The sequence below is a fragment of the Nycticebus coucang genome, chromosome 17, assembly GCF_027406575.1.
Source record: "Nycticebus coucang isolate mNycCou1 chromosome 17, mNycCou1.pri, whole genome shotgun sequence".
Classification (NCBI taxonomy): Eukaryota; Metazoa; Chordata; class Mammalia; order Primates; family Lorisidae; genus Nycticebus; species Nycticebus coucang.
The window spans coordinates 45,965,283-45,983,342 of NC_069796.1; the positions used below are offsets into that span (position 1 = coordinate 45,965,283).

General features: G+C 41.6%; 1 protein-coding gene across 6 annotated transcripts in view; it reads right to left on the reverse strand.

Moving 5' to 3' along the window:
- Window positions 1–18,060, reverse strand: part of PPP2R2B (protein phosphatase 2 regulatory subunit Bbeta) — a 527,754-nt gene that overhangs the window by 303,774 nt on the left and 205,920 nt on the right. For 4 of the 6 annotated variants that reach the window (XM_053566003.1, XM_053566001.1, XM_053566002.1 and 1 more), the window contains one exon: window positions 3,376–3,500. The exons of the other annotated variants lie outside the window; for them this stretch is intronic. In XM_053566003.1, the coding sequence (XP_053421978.1) occupies window positions 3,376–3,403 (28 nt within the window). In that variant the 5' untranslated portion in view covers window positions 3,404–3,500. The remainder of the gene's footprint in view (window positions 1–3,375; window positions 3,501–18,060) is intronic. 6 annotated transcript variants of the gene reach the window in all.

Here is an 18,060-nt window from a genome sequence, read left to right on the forward strand (position 1 = left end):
GTTTCTTCACATAATTTTTTTAGGGGGAAAGTTCAGCTTCCAGTAGATTCCATTTTATTCTCACCTAGCAGTTAAGTCTTACATACTTATTTGACTATTTGTTCAAAATGCACATATACAACTTCAGTAGTAGATGAAAAGTGAGGCAAATGTATTCAATCCACTTTAGTGTGTGTCCTCCTGGATGGTTCTTCCATGTGGCGAGCCGTATCCATCACCAAGCTCTAGCGTTAAGTTCACTTGTTGCTGGACAGTCCAGCTTCTTTTGGAGAAAGGCATAATTTGGGAAGAGGCAGAGGGGAAAAAAGCTAAATTCATTTCTTAGTATATCAAAAAGATGAGACGACATCTCGCCTTTAGTTGGAGTGACCTTAATTTGTAACAAGAGGCCTTGGAATAGTACTTGGGAAATTCTCTCCCTGGTCTTCTTGGAACATGGGCTGTGTGATGAATCCGGTCAGTTCAGGCTCCTTGGCCAGGCTGTGCTTGAGGAATTTTCCACTGTAATCAATGGGGGAAATGTCCCCTCCACAGATTGAGCCCCTGGGTTTACTAAATACTCCCTTTCACATTTCCTGCAAAATTCCTTCTGCAGTTATTCAATAGTACAGGCATTTTCCCAAAGACATGAGTTTTGAGAATTCAAATTAGATATGTCTCCGTTGTTTGAAATGTTAAGATTTCTGTTTGGTGAACTACTGTTCCACTATGAGCCATGGAGGATTAGGCCCTCCACTGAAAAACAAGGGGAAAAAATGCGGCTGGCTATGTGTCTTAACACAAAGACCTGTGGGAAGGGGACTACATAGATCATTTCTCAGAAGACTCATGGCACCTTTCTATTTCTCCACCATGTTAAGTTCCTCCCCAAAGTTTTTGCATTTCCACATACTAGTCCCTAGTCCCTCATTCTTAGCCCTCTTCAACCTCTTAGCTGTCCTGTTTCACTGAAGCATTCCTTGACCACACCATCACCCCTACCTCTAATATTTTCTGTCTCCACATTTTTTGTTTTTGTCTTCTTCGCAACCCATTGCATTTTATAATATTTTTTTCCTTATTATTATGAGCCACTTCCACTAGATCTCCTATACTGAGCATCTGGCACTTAGATGATGCTTCTTTATATTTGTTAAATGGAGATAAATATTCCTTGAATGAATGAGTTGATTACTGAATTTATTTTGTATAATATTAGGTTTTATACATCTACCCTTCTTAAAATTCATGCAAAAAATAATCTGTTGTGAGCTGGAAATTTTCTAGCTCAAAAACCCTATTCCTACTGAAATAATTGTTCCTATTCATTCCTGTATGCATACATGCCAAAAAAAAAAATTACTGGTCATTTAATACATCCCAAGAATTGTTCTAGGCGTAGAGATACAGATAATACAAAACAAAGTCCCGCCCTTCACAGATTCTATCATCTAATTTTCATAACATGAACCTTCTTAAAAATACAACAAAATACATTATAAATCAACAGACTATAGCATAATGTTAAGTGACAAGGCTCTGATGTCAGGCAAAGCTAATTTTCTGTCACTTATTTTCCTGTCCTCGAGTAGGTTACAAGGTCTCCCCATATCATGGTTTTCTTATCCATAAATTAGGGAGACAAATAATATCTACTGTATAGCTTTATTGTGAGGATTAAATGAGATAATGTGAGAAAAGAATATATTGCTAATGCTTTGAGTTGACTGTTTTCACTGTGATCAACATCATCAACATGCCACAAATGTTCAAGCACCTACTATGTCAGACACTGGGATAGGATTAGAGATTCAGCAACATCAATGCCTAAGATGTGTCCTCAGTCTCTGCTGTCATGGAACTTAGTACCTAATTTACAGTTTATGTAAAGGGGGCCACAGGCTACAAAGGGGGCAGCTGAGGGAACTCTGAAAGGCTGACCTATTTCAGGCTGGTGCTTTACACAGAAAAGGCCAATTACAAACACACAGCCTTCTTAAATTCTTCAATTCAGCATGACAGCATGTGGACACATTCTTTTTTTATCACCCTTGTCATGGTCCCCCTCCCCCAACACTCACACACGCCCCTCCCCCCTCCATTAGGCTAGTGCTTCCTGCACTGGAACCTTTGAGGTCATCCTGTCCAATTAGCACATTAAATAGCTACAATTTTATTAAAACCTTTGACCTAAGCCAGTTTGGAGATTCTTAATAGAGGCTTTAGGTGTCAGACAGTCCTGGTTTGTGTCCCAGCTCAGGCATTTATGAGTTTTGTGAACTTTGGCAAGTATAATAATTTAACATCTCTGAGCCTGGTGAAGGAAACAATAGCAGCTACTTCACAGTGATGTTGGTGGCATCAGAGACAATGTGAGGAAAGTGCTTAGTCCAGGCTTGGCCCAGAGCCAGGTCTCACTAAAATGACCGTTCTTTCTCCTCAGCAGCGCTTCACGGAGATCTCCATCTGCAGAGAACTGGAGAGCTGCACTGTAAGTCAGTTGTTCATGCCAACAGAAGTGACCTAGAAACCTGAGTTTTAACACCTCCCCATCTGTCTGAAGGAGCAAGTAGAAATTGGATGCGTGAAATTTTATCATCTTGCAAAAAGCCCTTGATAAACCACGAAGACCTGTGCAAAAGGAAGAACAGAGGCCCATCCTCTCTTGAGTTTCTCATTATGTGTGTGCAAACTTAGTCACATGTCTCTATCAAGGAGTCGTGTGTAATCTCCCTAAGCACCGAATGTACAACTCTCTCCGTCTAAGGTGGTTTATGTGCTCACTGCCCAGAGGATGACCTCTTGAATTTCCAGCAAGTTTGCAATTCCTTTGAGTGCAGGCTACAACAGGTAGTACCACATGAGTGATCCTGTAACGTGGCATTTAAACTGAGATGAGAAAACAAAAACTTTTGCCCTCTAAGTGTTGTATGAATTCTAGTCTCTGAAATTTGAACGGTTTTCACCATGTAAAATATTTCCGCAATTATCCAAGTACAGAAGCTTTCAGAAATCACAGTGGTGTGCTGGAGCTGGTAGGTACCTGCTGCTGAGCGCTGATTTTGCTGATTGTGACCGTCTCTTTCCAGCTCTGCATGGAGAGACATCATGTTGGTGGCTTAAAATCTGAAATCTGCCATGGCGGGGTATTTATAACATGTATTTCTTTTTAACTGTATAAATCAAGGAGCTTTTTTTTCAGAGTCAGTTGTTAAACATTTACCAGCACACCAGTAGAAACACATCCCTTGTGGATCTGTCTCTCCACTCATCTCTGTTATCCCTGCAAAGTTTCTCCCGATTGCTTTACATTAAGTCTCCCAAGTTGTATCAGTTCCAGAGCATTCACCATCCAACCAAAACGCCACCATAAGGTTAAATAACGTAAAATCCTACCTTCACCGTGAAGCTTTTTCTTAGCCATCAGAGGAAATCTGATGCCTCTGTCTGATCCGTTCCAGGTTGATTATGAAATTGCCATGGTAGACTTGTAAATGATTGCTCCTATAAGGCTCCTAGACCTGACAATGTAAGGAATGTCAGGTCATGCCCAATCTCAAGGAATCATTCAGATTCTATTTTTATCTTACTCTTGGCCTTGACTTACCTAAATATATAACAGAAACATTCGCTGTGCCTGATTTTATTGATAGCACCTCTACTTGTCTAATTAAGAGTATTGATTCAATGCGAGAAGAGTTATGAAAGCCCAAGAGTCCAGGTCTAAGAACTTGAGAAAAAACATACTCTTGTATATTTTTCATTCAGTGGCTTTACAGTTAAATTTAGGCTGTCTTGTACAAGATAGTTTTAATCTGTATTGTATTTGTTAGGCAAAAGGTGAGCATTTCCAAAACCAGTTTGGCAGCACTCCAGAGCATACAAATGTCTATTACCTGATTACATTGCTCAAGGTAAAATTTTAGTAAAAGTTATAGAAGAATATATATTTGAAGATACCTTTCAAATTTTTTAAAAATGCCAAGATCCAACATTTTGTGAAATTCACTCTAAGACAATAATCATGAATGTGGGCAAAAATTTAACCATAAGTTTATTTCTAAAGAGCATAGTTTATAATCTGAAAAACTGGAAACAACCCAAATGTCCAACAATACAATTTGTTAGGCAAATTACTTTGTGTTTATATAATGGGAAATTATGGAGCCATTGATATAATAATAATAGCTAACATTTTTTGATCATTTATTATGTAGTAGGCACTGCAAAGGACTTTACTAGCATTATCTCATTTAATTCTAACGAGAATTAGAATTAATCTCCATTTTACTGAAGCTCATAGAGGTAAATAATATACTCAAAGCCAAAAAATGGCAGCCTAGATTCTGAAGCCTATCTTCTTAACCACAATGCCTCAAGCTCTTGTGTGTACATGGGTGCACAAGAATATGTGCGCGTGTGTTGGAGAGGGTTTAGGTCACAACAGAAACACCTGGAAGTCTTCTTCCAGATCACCCACCATTAGATTCTGATTTGTTTCTCCTAGGGGTGAATATTCTCTGAGTTGATAATCATCACTGTTGTGTTGGTGAGGATATGGCAAAATCAGAACCCTCATACATTGCTCGTGAGACTACATAGTGATGCAGCCACAAATAGTTTGTCAGTTTCTCAAAATATTAAAGAGTTACGATATGACCCAGCAATATGTATATACTAAAGAGAATTGAAAGCACATAATGACATTAAAACTTGTATACAGATCTTCATAGCAACATTATACATATTAGCTAAAAACTGGGGACAACTCAAATGTCCATCAACTGATAAATGGATAAACAAAATGTTATATATCCAAAAATATATATATATCTATAGAATGGAATATGATTCAGCTACAAAAAAGTACATTGAAGTATGCGACAATATGGATGAAACTTGAAAACGATACGGTAAATAAAGAAGCCAGACACAAAAGACCACATATTTTATGATTCTATTTATGTGAAAGGTTCAGAATGGGCAAACCCATAGAGGGAGGAGAGGTAGGTTAGTGGTTGCCAGTGACCATATACAGGATAGGAAGGAGAAATGGGAGTGATGCTAAGGGATTCAGGATTTCTGGAGTGATCAAAATGTTCTAAAATTAGCACAGCTCTGAATATAATAAAAACAACTGAATTGTACACTTTAAAAGTTTGCTGTTACGGCATGTGAGTTATATATCAAAACTGTTATTAAAGATTAAAATTCAGCTCGGCGCTCGTAGCTCAGCGGTTAGGGCACCAGCCACATATTCCAAGGCAGGTGGGTTCGAACCCAGTCCAGGCCTGCTAAACAACAATGATAATTGCAACAACAACAACAACAACAAAAAATATAGCCAGGGGTGGCACTTGTAGCTCAGTGGATAGGGTGCCGGCCAGCACCCAGGCTGGTGGGTTCGAATCCGGCCCAGGCCAGCTAAAAGAACAATGACAACTGCAACAACAACAACAATAAAAAAATAGCTGGGCATTGTGGTGGCCGCCTGTAGTCCCAGCTACTTGAGAGGCTGAGGCAAGAGAATCGCTTAACCCCAAGAGTGAGAGCTTGCTGTGAGCTGTGATGTTACAGCACTTTACTGAAGGTGACACAGTGAGACTCTGTCTCAAAGAAAAGAAGATTAAAAGTCACCGCTATCATAAATTGCAGTTATTTCTGAGGAGTACGCTGTATCTTTTAGGTATATTAGTATAAAAAAACTTAAAAAGTAATAAGAAAGATAGATAGATAATAATGTTATGTTAAAAAAAAATCAGGGCAGCGCCTGTGGCTCAGTGAGTAGGGCGCTGGCTCCATATACCAAGAATGGCAGATTCAAACCTGGCCCTGGCCAAACTGCAAACAAAAAATAGCCGGGAGTTGCGGTGGGCGCCTGTAGTCCCAGCTACTCAGGAGGCTGAGGTAAGAGAATCGCCACCTCAAGAGCTGGGGGTTGCTGTGAGCTGTGATGCCATAGGACTCTACCAAAGGCGATAGAGTAAGACTCTGTCTCAAAAAAAAAAAAAACATAAACAAAAGTAATCTGAGTGCTACCAATTTTTTTGTTAAAAAAAAAGTGCGTGGGTGGCGCCTGTGGTTCAATGGCCCCATATACTGAGGGTGGTGGATTTGAACCTGCCCCACCTGCCAGGCCAAACTGCAACAAAAACAAAAAATAGCTGGGCGATGTGGTGGGCGCCTATAGTCCCAGCTGCTAGGGAGGCTGAGGCAAGAGAATCGCCTAAGTCCAAGAGCTGGAGGTTGCTATGAGCTGTGACACCATAGCACTCTACCGAGGGCGATAAAATGAGACTCTGTCTCTAAAAAAGAAAAAGTGCAAGCTGAAAGGGATGTACCAGAATATTAGCAGTGATTTTGTGTCATTTTCCTTTTGCTCATAATTATGTCAAAAAGATTTTGAACATGTTTCATTCTGTTATAAGAAAACTTAAAGCAATTTTTTAAATGACATGTAATATTTTTATAGGGTGAAAACTTGTACATGTATTAAAAAGATCAAACCAATTTTCCACACCTGGAAGTCGAGAGACACTGATATGAAAGTTTGTATGTGACCAGAACGCATAGAACAGCTCTTTCTCATAGGATATAATGCAAACCACATTGGTAATTGTAAATGTTCTACCAGCCACGTTAAAAAGTAAAAAGCAGGGGCGGCGCCTGTGGCTCAGCAGGTAGGGCGCCGGCCCCATATGTCGAGGGTGGCGGGTTCAAGCCCAGCCCCGGCCAAACTGCAACAAAAAAATAGCCAGGCGTTGTGGCGGGCGCCTGTAGTCCCAGCTCCTCCGGAGGCTGAGGCAAGAGAATCGCCTAAGCCCAAGGATTTGGAGGTTGCTGTGAGCTGTGTGATGTCACAGCACTCTACCGAGGGCGATAAGGTGGGACTCTGTCTCTACAAAAAAAAAAAAAGGGCAGCGCCTATGGCTCAGTGAGCAGGGCGCCGGCCCCATATACCGAGGGTGGCGGGTTCAAACCCAGCCCCGGCCAAACTGCAACAAAAAAATAGCCGGGCGTTGTGGCAGGCGCCTGTAGTCCCAGCTGCTCGGGAGGCTGAGGCAGGAGAATCGCTTAAGCCCAGGAGTTGGAGGTTGCTGTGAGCTGTGTGACGCCACGGCACTCTACTGAGGGCAATAAAGTGAAACTCTGTCTCTACAAAAAAAAAAAAAAAAAAGTAAAAAGCAGATTAAATTGATTTAAATTCTAATCTTCTGAAAATTAAATTATATTTTATTTTAATGCATATATCTAAAATGTTATAATTTCAGCATATAATTAATATAAAATTATTAACTTTTTTTTTTTTTTTTAGAGACAGAGTCTTACTTTATCTCCCTCGCTCAAGTGCTGTGGTGTCACAGCTTACACCAACCTCCATCTCCTGGGCTTAGGCGATTCTCTTGCCAAAGTCTCCTAAGTAGCTGGGACTACAGGCACCCCCCCCCAAAGCCCGGCTACTTTTTTGTTGCAGTTTGACCTGGGCCGGGTTCAAAGACGCCTCCACCCTCGGTATATGGGGACAGTGCCCTAACCACTGAGCCACAGGTGCCACCCAAAATTATTAACTTTCTGTATGCCAAATCTTTGCAATCTGGTATTTCACCAGAAGACCTCTCAAATTAACCACCTTTTTAGAGCTCAGTAATCATATATGCCCAGTGGTTATCTTATAGGACAATATAGGTATAGTGGACCTATTTCAAAAATTTTGTGCCATTCACAAAAGAGTTTTAACATATTCTTTCAGAAAGAATTTTTTTTTTTTTTTGAGACAGAGTCTCAAGCTGTTGCTTTGGGTAGAGTGCCGTGGTGTCACAGCTCACAGCAACCTCAAACTCTTGGGCTTAAGCAATTCTCTTGCCTCAGCCTCCCAAGTAGCTGGGACTACAGGCACCCACCACAACGCCTGGCTATTTTTTTGTTGTTGTTGCAGTTGTCGCTGTTGTTTAGCTAGCCCAGGCTGGATTTGAACTGGCCAGCCTGGGTGTATGTGGCTGGCACCCTATCCACTGAATTACGGGCACCGCCCAGAAAGAAACTTTCATCTTTTAAGAACTTGAACCACGGGCGGCACCTGTGGCTCAGTCGGTAAGGCGCCGGCCTCATATACCGAGGGTGGTGGGTTCAAACCTGGCCCCGGCTGAACTGCAACCAAAAAATAGCTGGGCGTTGTGGCGGGCGCCTGTAGTCCCAGCTGCTTGGGAGGCTGAGGCAAGAGAGTCGCTTGAGCCCAGGAGTTGGAGGTTGCTGTGAGCTGTGTGATGCCATGGCACTCTACCTAGGGCCATAAGGTGAGACTCTGTCTCTACAAAAAAAAAAAAAAAAGAACTTGAACCAGAATGTAATGCTAAAACCAAACTAAACAATATTAATCTGATGAACCTCAAAACTGCTTAACGGTAAGGAAACCGAAGATGAAAATATGTACAAACATACCCACGTATATATTATATAAAATAGTCAATTTAAACTTTGCATTTTTCCTTAAACTCCAAAAAGGATAAAATCTAAAAAGGTCAAGATTATAAAAGTGCTAAGATGACACCATATAGCAAACTCAGATAAGAAAGATGTAATATATTATTCTGTCACTATAATAGTTACCATTCTAATAGGTCAACCGTTTAGTTCAATACCCATGGCTTTAGTTCCAGCTACTGAAAAAGTAAAATAGCCAGATGTCACCGCCAAAAGAACCTTCCCAGCTGGGCATCTGGACTGTATTAGGACCACTTGAGGTGGAGAAATTTAAAGGAATAGTTTTAGGCAGCTGGTTTAGAACTATTAGTAGTCCTTTAGATCGGATGAGAGGGTAGAATTATGTAGTCACATGAATCTGTGAATTAATTTCATAAGGACTTACTGAATTAGAGACTCTGTGGCCTTTAACACATGCCTGTGAACAGTTCTGTATAGGCAGCTGAGCCCTCCCTCCTTCCTGACACACTTGCTTTCTGATTCCCGGGCACCACTCTCTTGATTCTCACTAGCTGGCTCCACAGCACTCTGAACTCTAAATGGATAAACACGTCAGAGTTCAAAGTTCCCAGACTTCTCCATCCACAGTCCTACGCGAGGTGACCTCATTATTCATTCTCATGGCTTACCACTTGCACGACAACACCCCAGATCTGAACGCTGAGCAGAAGCCACCCCCGCCCCACCTTCCTGTTCTTTGATTTCTCTCTCTCTCTCTCTCTCTCTCTCTCTCTCTCTCTCTCTCTCTCTCTCTCTCGTTTCCCACATCTTTCCAGTCCATCAGCATTCCTGCCAGCTCTAGCTTCAAAAACCTATCAACCACTTCTCACCACCTTCACTGCTACTATCATCCTATCTCAGCAAGATGGTTTCAAATAGACTCTAACCAGTCTCTGAACTCTCCTTTACCCCACCCTGCAGAACAGTTTCCATGCAGCAGGCAGAATGGCCCTTTTAAATGCAAATCACTTCATGCCACTGTTTTGCTCAAAGCCTTTTATTGGCTTTCTGCACATTCAGAATAAAACTTTGTTAAAACCCTAGAAAGATTTGGCTCCTGCTATAGCTCTGCCCTTATTTTTTACTTATCCCCTGCAGCATCACCAAACCCTGTCTCCCCTTTCACCAACCCACTCCCAACAGACATGGTGACATCCTTTTGGGTTGTCAAACACAGCAGGAAGAGCAATCCCATCCCAAGACCTTTGCATCTGCCGCTCCCTCTGTCCTGAGTGCCTCCCTCAGACCCCAGCACAGCTCTGCACTACCCTTCTTTGGGTATCTGCTCCAATATCAACTTCTCTGAGATGCCTTCTTTGACCACTCTATTTAAAATTAACACCCATCACTTCCTTCCCTTGTATCATAAACAGGTAGTACATTTATTTTGTTTCAGTTGTTACATCAGTAGATTATAATTTCCAAGGAAGCAGGAACTTTTTTGTTCTCTGTTCCATATCTAGGACTTGGAACAGTTGCCTGGTTCATACTGGTTATTCTAATGTATCTTTTGAAACAATAAAAAAGTGAATACGTGTTTGCTTAATAATGAAGGTCAATCATTAAAAAATGAAAAGCCATAAACCTAAGATGGTTGTACAGTAAAGAATTTGGCCTTGGGTGGCGCCTATGGCTCAGCAAGTAGGGCGCCGGCCCCATATGCTGAGGGTGGTGGGTTCAAACCCAGCCCCAGCCAAAACTGCAACAACAACAAAGAAATAGCCGGGCGTTGTGGCAGGCGCCTGTAGTCCCAGCTGCTCGGGAGGCTGAGGCAAGAGAATCGCTTAAGCCCAGAAGTTGGAGGTTGCTGTGAGCTGTGTGAGGCCACGGCACTCTACCGAGGGCCATAAAGTGAGACTCTGTCTCTACAAAAAAAAAAAAAAAAAAAAAGAATTTGGCCTTGCCCAAAGAGAGGTCTGGACTTTGCTTAGGGCTCTTGGAGCTAACCTGAGCCATCCATGAGAGCAATGTCTTTGTTTACAGTGAGGACCAGCTACAGCAGAGGCCTGTTCACACCAGAATGACCACATGGTTTAGGTGGAGCATAAGGATCACGTGGTTATCAGTTGACCAGGACACTGAGTTCAATCATGTAGGAAATCAATCAATTAATCAATAAAAACTCCAATAAAAAAACACGGAACACCAGGCTGGTTGGCAATATTCTGCATATTGTCACACATCAATGACAGGACGGCAGCGCATCCATGCTGAGGACAAAGGAAACCTTGCATTTAGAATCCTCCCAGACTTTGCCCGATGCATCTCTTCCTTTGGTTAATTTTCACGTTTGCTTTCCCTGTAGGAAATCATAACTACAAGCATGATAGCTTTCAGGGAATTCTGTGAGTCCAGTAAATTGTCAAAACTGGGGATAGAGTTTTGGAAATCCACCAATTGTGGAGTCAGTGTTGGAAGTTAGGGGAGTTTTGGGGACTCTACCCTCAGACTTAGCAGTTTGGCTAACTCTGGGTAATGCTAATATACCGGGTGTCCTGGATCCCATGCTCACCCCTTCCCCACAATGACTCATCAACTTTTGGGAGATACGCAACGCCTTTTTTTTTTTTCCTTTCCTTTTTTTTTGAGACAGAGTCTCGCTTTGTCATTCTCTATAGGGTGCTGTGACTTTATAGCTCACAGCAACCTTAAACTCTTGGGCTCAAGCAATTCTCTTGTCTCAGCCTCCCAGGTAGCTGTGACTACAGGCAACCTCCTACAACACCCAGCTATTTTTAGAGCCGAGGTCTCACTCTGACTCCAGCTGGTCTTGAACCTGTGAGCTTAGGCAATCGACCAGCCTGGCTTCCCACAGTGCTAGGATTATTACAGGTGTGAGTCACTGCACCTGGCCATCACACCACTTTTTCTTAAAGTTAAAATGTATTGGACAATTAGGTTGGCTTAACTTTCCAATATTTTGAGGTCAGTAGCAAGTGGAGAAATTACCATTCTCTTTTACAAGGCACTGGGGCTAGCCCTGGACAAAACTGTAAAGTAACAGAGCTCCTCTTTGCCTTTCTCCTCTCTGCTTTTCTGTCCTAGAGTAGCCCAGGGAAGAGCTGCAGGAGGGGCTGTATCAATCCTCCTGACTCACAGCTGCGGCCGAGGGCTGCGTAGGAAGTCTTTATGCTTACTGAGAACCAGCTCCATCATTTTCCCTGTATACCACCGTGGTCTGCCATGCGCTCCGCCCATGGACAGAGACTGCAAAGTACAGGCAGCTCTGGAAGCTTCTGGCACAGCACATAGTAAACTTAGCCCATCACATGGGAAACATATTGACAAGTTCCAAGCGTTATGCAAGCAAGGTTGCCACCCTGGTCATTACTGTACTAGTGTGATAAGTTACAGGAGCCAGAATTTAAGGCCTAGGTAGACCTTGGACTTGTAAGCAAGGTTATATATATTTTAAAACTCAATAAATATTTGTGGAATAAATAGAGATTGAAAATAATTATATTAAACATCCCACAAACAGAGACTTCCTCATTTCCATTTGGCATCTGACATCACCACAAGGACTGAACAAAGGCTGAAACCCAAAGTTTATAAATTTACATGTGAATAGTAGCACAGGCTGAGAGCAGTGCCTTTAACATTTTAGGATCACAGATTCTTTTGAAAATTTAATGAAGGATTTGGACTCTCTCCCCAGGGAGGGCAAACATAGTTTCAGAGAACTTCCTGCTTCTAAATGCTGACTCATTGTGTCTAATTCACAGATAGGAAAAAAAGAAAAAGAAAAAAATAACAGTCCTGAGGCCAAAAAAAGGTAGAACGTTAACTGCAAGTTTAGAATTATAGAACCATCACCTGTTCATATTCTTGCATAAAGAATAAAAGTAGGTATTACAGACACAGCACTTAATAAAGACATAAGGAATGAAGTGAGTCTCGTCCTAAGATAGGTCAGAGAAGTGTAATGAGTAAATGTGGAAAGGCACGAACCAGACTGCTTGAGGTTGAGGTCAAATCTTGGCTCTCGTACTTCCTAGCAATGTAATCATGGCCAAGTTACTTCATCATGTTATGTATTCATTTCATTTGCGAAACAAAGATAATAATAATTTCTCCTTCAGGGAGCTGTAAAAGTTAAATGAGCTAATATATGAAATGAAATGATAAGGCAGTGCACGGGCATCACTCGCTCCATGGACACGTTAGCTCTTGGTGTTAGGTGTTGGCTGTACCATTGCTATATGCCTTGCCGATGTCTACACAGATGCTGGGTTTATTCATTTGTTCAGCTTTCGTCCTTGAATTGTTCTAGCAGATCTGCTCTTTATTTATTTATTTATTTATTTTTGGTTTTTGGCCGGGGCTGGGTTTGAACCCGTCACCTCCGGCATATGGGACCGGCGCCCTACTCCTTGAGCCACAGGCGCCGCCCATCTTTATTTTTAAAGTTAACTCAAAGACATGGTTTCGTTACGAAGGAGTATGAACTGTATGTGTCAGTGGGCTTATAATGGAGGCATATATTCATTCATCACCAAACTTACCTGCCTACCATATGCTTAGCACTGTCCTTTGTAGATGTTAGTAAGGAGCTCACAACTCGATGTCAGAGATGATTGTTAAAGTTTATGTGCACATAGGAGGCTAACCAAGTGTGGACTAACTATGCAAAATTTAGGCCAAACACAGTGGCTCATGCCCATAATCCCAGCCCTCTGGGAGGCTGAGGCAGGAGGATCACCTGCTACCAGGAGTTTGAGACCAGCACAAGCAAGAGTGAGACCTCTAGGCGGCGCCTGTGGCTCAGTGAGTAGGGAGCCAGTCCCATACACTGAGGGTGGCGGGTTTGAACCTGGCCCCTGTCAAACTGCAACAAAAAAATAGTCAGGCATTGTGGCAGATGCCTGTAGTCCCAGACACTCAGGAGGCTGAGACAAGAGAATTGCCTAAGCCCAAGAGCTTGAGGTTGCTGTGAGCTGTGACCATCATCACAGCACTCTACCCAGAGTGACAAAGTGAGACTCTGTCTCCAAAAAAAAAAAAAAAAAAAAAGAGGGCAGTGCCTATGGCTCAAAGCTCAAAGGAGTAGGGCACCAGCCCCATATACCAGAGGCGGGGGGTTCAAAACCAGCCCGGGCCAGCTAAACAACAATGACAACTGGAACAACAACAACAAAATAGTTGGGCATTGTGGCGGGTGCCTGTAGTCCCAGCTACTTGGGAGGCTGAGTCAAGAGAATCACTTAAGCCCAAGAGTTTGAGGTTGCTATGAGCTGTGATGCCACAGCACTCTACCAAGGGTGACATAGTGAAACTCTGTCTCAAAAAAAAAAAAAAAAAAAAAGAAAAGAAGTCTGGGTACAGTATCTCACACCTGTAATCCTAGCAGGTTTAAACTCTGGGAGCCCGAGGTGGGTAGATTGCTTGAGCTCAGGAGTTTGAGCAACCAGCCTTAGCAAAAGTAAAACCCTGTTTCTACTAAAAGCAGAAAAACTAGCTGGGCATGACAGTGTAATCCTATAGTCCCATCTACTCAGGAGGCTCTACCCAGTGTGACAGAGTGAGAATCTGTCTCAAAAAAAATAAATAAATTAAAAAAAAGCAAAAAAAAAAAAAATCTAGAGGTATCTAGCTAATTGTGAATAACCTCAAAATATAAAATGAATGAATAAAACACTTGACCTAGGGCTTGAAGTAGGACTGGCTATGTAATTTGTGGGGTCCAATTCAAAATGAAAACATGGGGTCCTTAGTTCAGAAAATATTAGAAGTTTTAAGACGGCAACAGCAGAGAATTAAATGAAGCATGAGACCCTTAAAAGTGTGGGTCTGGAACCACTGCACACATCACAGGCCCACGGAGCTGGTTCTGCCTGAAGGATGCAAGAACTCAGATTCTGCATTTAGCAGATTGATGCTTCTCAGACAGACAGTTCATGCCGTTCATATCTCTGCCTCTCTGTCCTTCCTTGTACTTTTCCTCTGGACCAAAACATTTTTATACTTATATTTTCAACCTATGCAAACTCTACCTATCCTTCAAATCCCAGCTCAATTCTGAACTTAGAGGAAACACAATGGAATGAAAAAAAAAAAAAAACCCAGACTGAAACTTAGAAAAGCAAAGGTCAAGTCTACCTTTTACCAGCCCTGGAACTGTGGGCAATTCTCTTAATTTTTCTGATATCAGTTTGCTCACATGCAATATAGGGAAACTCATCTTCAAAGTCTCTCACAGGATTGATAGAAGATCAAAAGGCATCACAAATGCAAAAGAGCTTTGTAATAATGATTTCTCATATTAATAAAGAGCTTTATAATTTTCTCGATAGAGCCTTCCCTAGCTGCTTCTACAGCCTACACATAGCTCTTGCTGTGTGTCCAATATATTATTAAAACACACACACACATACACACAGTCACATGTGCATATGAGCACGTCTGCCCATGCCATTTCCTCCCCCTGTCTGGTATACATGTGTATGAATTTGCTGTCTTATTCCCTCATTTAACTTAAGGTTATCACGACTTCAGTCTTTAGCCATTCTTTTTTTTATTTTTTTATTTTTTATTGTTGGGGATTCATTGAGGGTACAATAAGCCAGGTTACACTGATTGTAGTTGTTAGGTAAAGTCCCTCTTGCAATCATGTCTTGCCCCCATAAAGTGTGACACAAGCCAAGGCCCCACCCCCCTCCCTCGGTCCCTCTTTCTGCTTCCCCCCCATAACCTTAATTGTCATTAATTGTCCTTATATCAAAATTGAGTACATAGGATTCATGCTTCTCCATTCTTGTGATGCTTTACTAAGAATAATGTCTTCCCTCCCCACTAAGTCAGTGCGATCTTCCTAACTCACAGACATGGTTCCCATCACCCGTGTTTTAAACCCTCACATAGTTCCCCATAGTCTAGAGCAGTGTTTTCCAAACCCAGTGGCACAAAATCATGAGTGTTTTTTGAGATGTTAATCAGAATTCTGGGAAAAAAGGTACAGAGTTTAAAAACAAAATAAAACACCCTTTTTTGGAAGTTTCCAATGCACATTTAAAAACTCCAAGAAAGCCTGCAGTAAAGAAATTAATTTATTTGGTTTTCCATATTAATTTGGAAATATTAATTTTCCATATTACTCTGACCATATGTATATTTTATAGGATACTTATATTCTGTAGAAAATCTTTGTCAAACGCTGGCCTATAGGATGGCAGACACTCAGCTTGGTTCACAGAAGCTCTGTAACCTATTTTCACCCTAGATTTCTAGTTCATTTTCTGCCAGTCCCTTCCAAACCCTACTCTGCAGAGTTAGTAGGCCATTGTCATTTTCTTGACAATTTGGAGCTCTGCACCTTCTGTGCTCTCTGCCAAGAATGTCTTTCTGTCATTCATCCGTCCGTTTCTTCCCTGGTGATTTGTTCTTTGTCACTTTAAGGCTCAGCTCACTAGCTCTGTAAAGTCTTCTCTGACATTTTCAGAAACCACTTTGTCTGCTACTTTCAATGGTTAACTGCTTCGAGGGAACTTTGTGTATAAAAAATAATTGCTGATGTTTACTGACACCTTCTTGGTCCTAGGTATTTAGTTCTTATTACGGTATAGACCAGTTCTCAACCTGTGGGTCGCGACCCTTTCGTGACAATGGAAATACATCACGGCATTAGGAAGACTGAGAATCACTGGTATAGACAATCTTGTAATGATTAAAATACTATCTAATTTAAAGACAGAGAAACACAGAGTAAGATACTCACTTCTTTTTCTGTCTTTTGAATCCACCTAGCCACCTCAGGCAGAAACTTGGAAAACATTTTGAACACCTCCTCTACCTTACATCCAGTCAGGTGCCAAGTCCCATGAATTCTGGCTCCCTAGGCAACCCTAAAATCTGTCCACATCTATCCGTGCACACTGACACTAAGTTAGCTCAGGCTCTAAGTTAGCTCGGGCCATTGTCATCTTTTAGCAATGTTCCTACAGTAGCTTCTGAGCAAATCTTCTGTTTTCCATGTTGCCCTGAGTATGACTGTTTTCTAAAGTGCAAATCTGTTCATGGCAATTGGCCTGCTCAAAGTCCTTCCGTGTCTTCCTATAACTCTGAAGAAAAAAAAAATGCAACACCCTTAGTACAATCTAACAGACATTTAAGAACTGGCCACTCTCTGGTTTTATACCTGCAGTTCTTAAATGTCTATTAGGTTGTATTAATTATTAATACAGGATCTCACAATTGACATTAGATGCCTCAGAGAATCTGTTGAAATTCCCAGGCCTTCCAAAATGTTATTTTGCCTCTGGACCTTTGTACATATTTTTCCTACTTCTTGAAACTATCCCCCTCCCCTCACCTTGCTAATTTACGAGCTTCTTAAATATATAAGCCAAGGGAAATACTCTTTCTTTGTGACCCCACAGCATCTGGGCATCCTTCTTTCTCTTCTTCTGTAAAATCTTGGGGGCTGGGGCTTACTCACTTTTGTATCTGTCCCTGACATGGTGCCCCAACAGAATTGGCATGGGATAATCATTTGTTGGATGCCTGAATGAATAAACAGATAAATAAAGCAAAACTAAAACCATAGCTTGGGGTATTACAAAAAAGGAATTTAGAGCTTTATCTCACATAACATGCCTGCCTTTGTCCTCTATGTCAAAATACATTGCCCTTATTTCAGTTCCCCAGAAGCACAATGGTTGCTCCAATTACAGGACCTTTGCATCTTCTGGAATGTTCCTCCCTCATTCAAGCATTGTTAGTGCCTCCTTATCCTTCAGACCAGTCATCCTTTCAGCAGGGAAGAATTCTCACCAATGCAGGTCCAGTCAGTCCCTCTACGAGATTGTTCTAAGAGCCCCTTGCAACTTCTTCATTGCTCTCACTGCAGCGAAGTTCTGCATCTCTGTCTGTTAATGTTCGCTTAGGAAGCGTGTCCTCCAGCAGACAGTAAGCTCCTGACAGACTCACGTCTCAAATTCAGTGTCTCAAAAGTAGGTTTTTGTTTTGCTTCAGCACTGTGTACATAGTAGGGCTCAGCAAGTAATGCCTGTTTGTTAAATGAAAGACTAGAACTGATCTTCTTCCCCCAGTTTATAAACAGCTTTTCACTAGTATGCATGAGGGAAATAAATGCACTTCTACAAAGTTAGCAATATGTGCATATTTTCATATCATTTTGTAATATGTTTATAGCTTCCCTTGAAGTGAATGTCAAAAGAATCCCAACTGCCGGTTCCTGGGCTCTATCTCATTAGGCAAATAAGGGGCTGTAAAGTCTGTCTCCACCACGGGAAGGACAATAGCACTAATTCATAGATTCTATAATGTGCGCATAATTGGAAGACATCAAAATCTGTCATGTCACAGATTAGTCAGTGATTCTTCAATAACTAATTATTAAAATAGCAAACAACCAGTCCCAAGGAGTCATTACTGTTTGACAATTTACTGGGGCTAAATAATATTGACTAGGTGGTGGCCTGGCTCAGTTTGAGCCTAGACAAAAGCAGAGGCTCTGAGAGAGACATTAAAGACAGTTCATGCTAAGGCTTGTGAAGTTATGCAGCCTTTGATATGTCCACAAAGAAGTGCATTTTGCCCCAAAATTTTACAAAGAGAGTACGCAGTGACATTATACGGCCT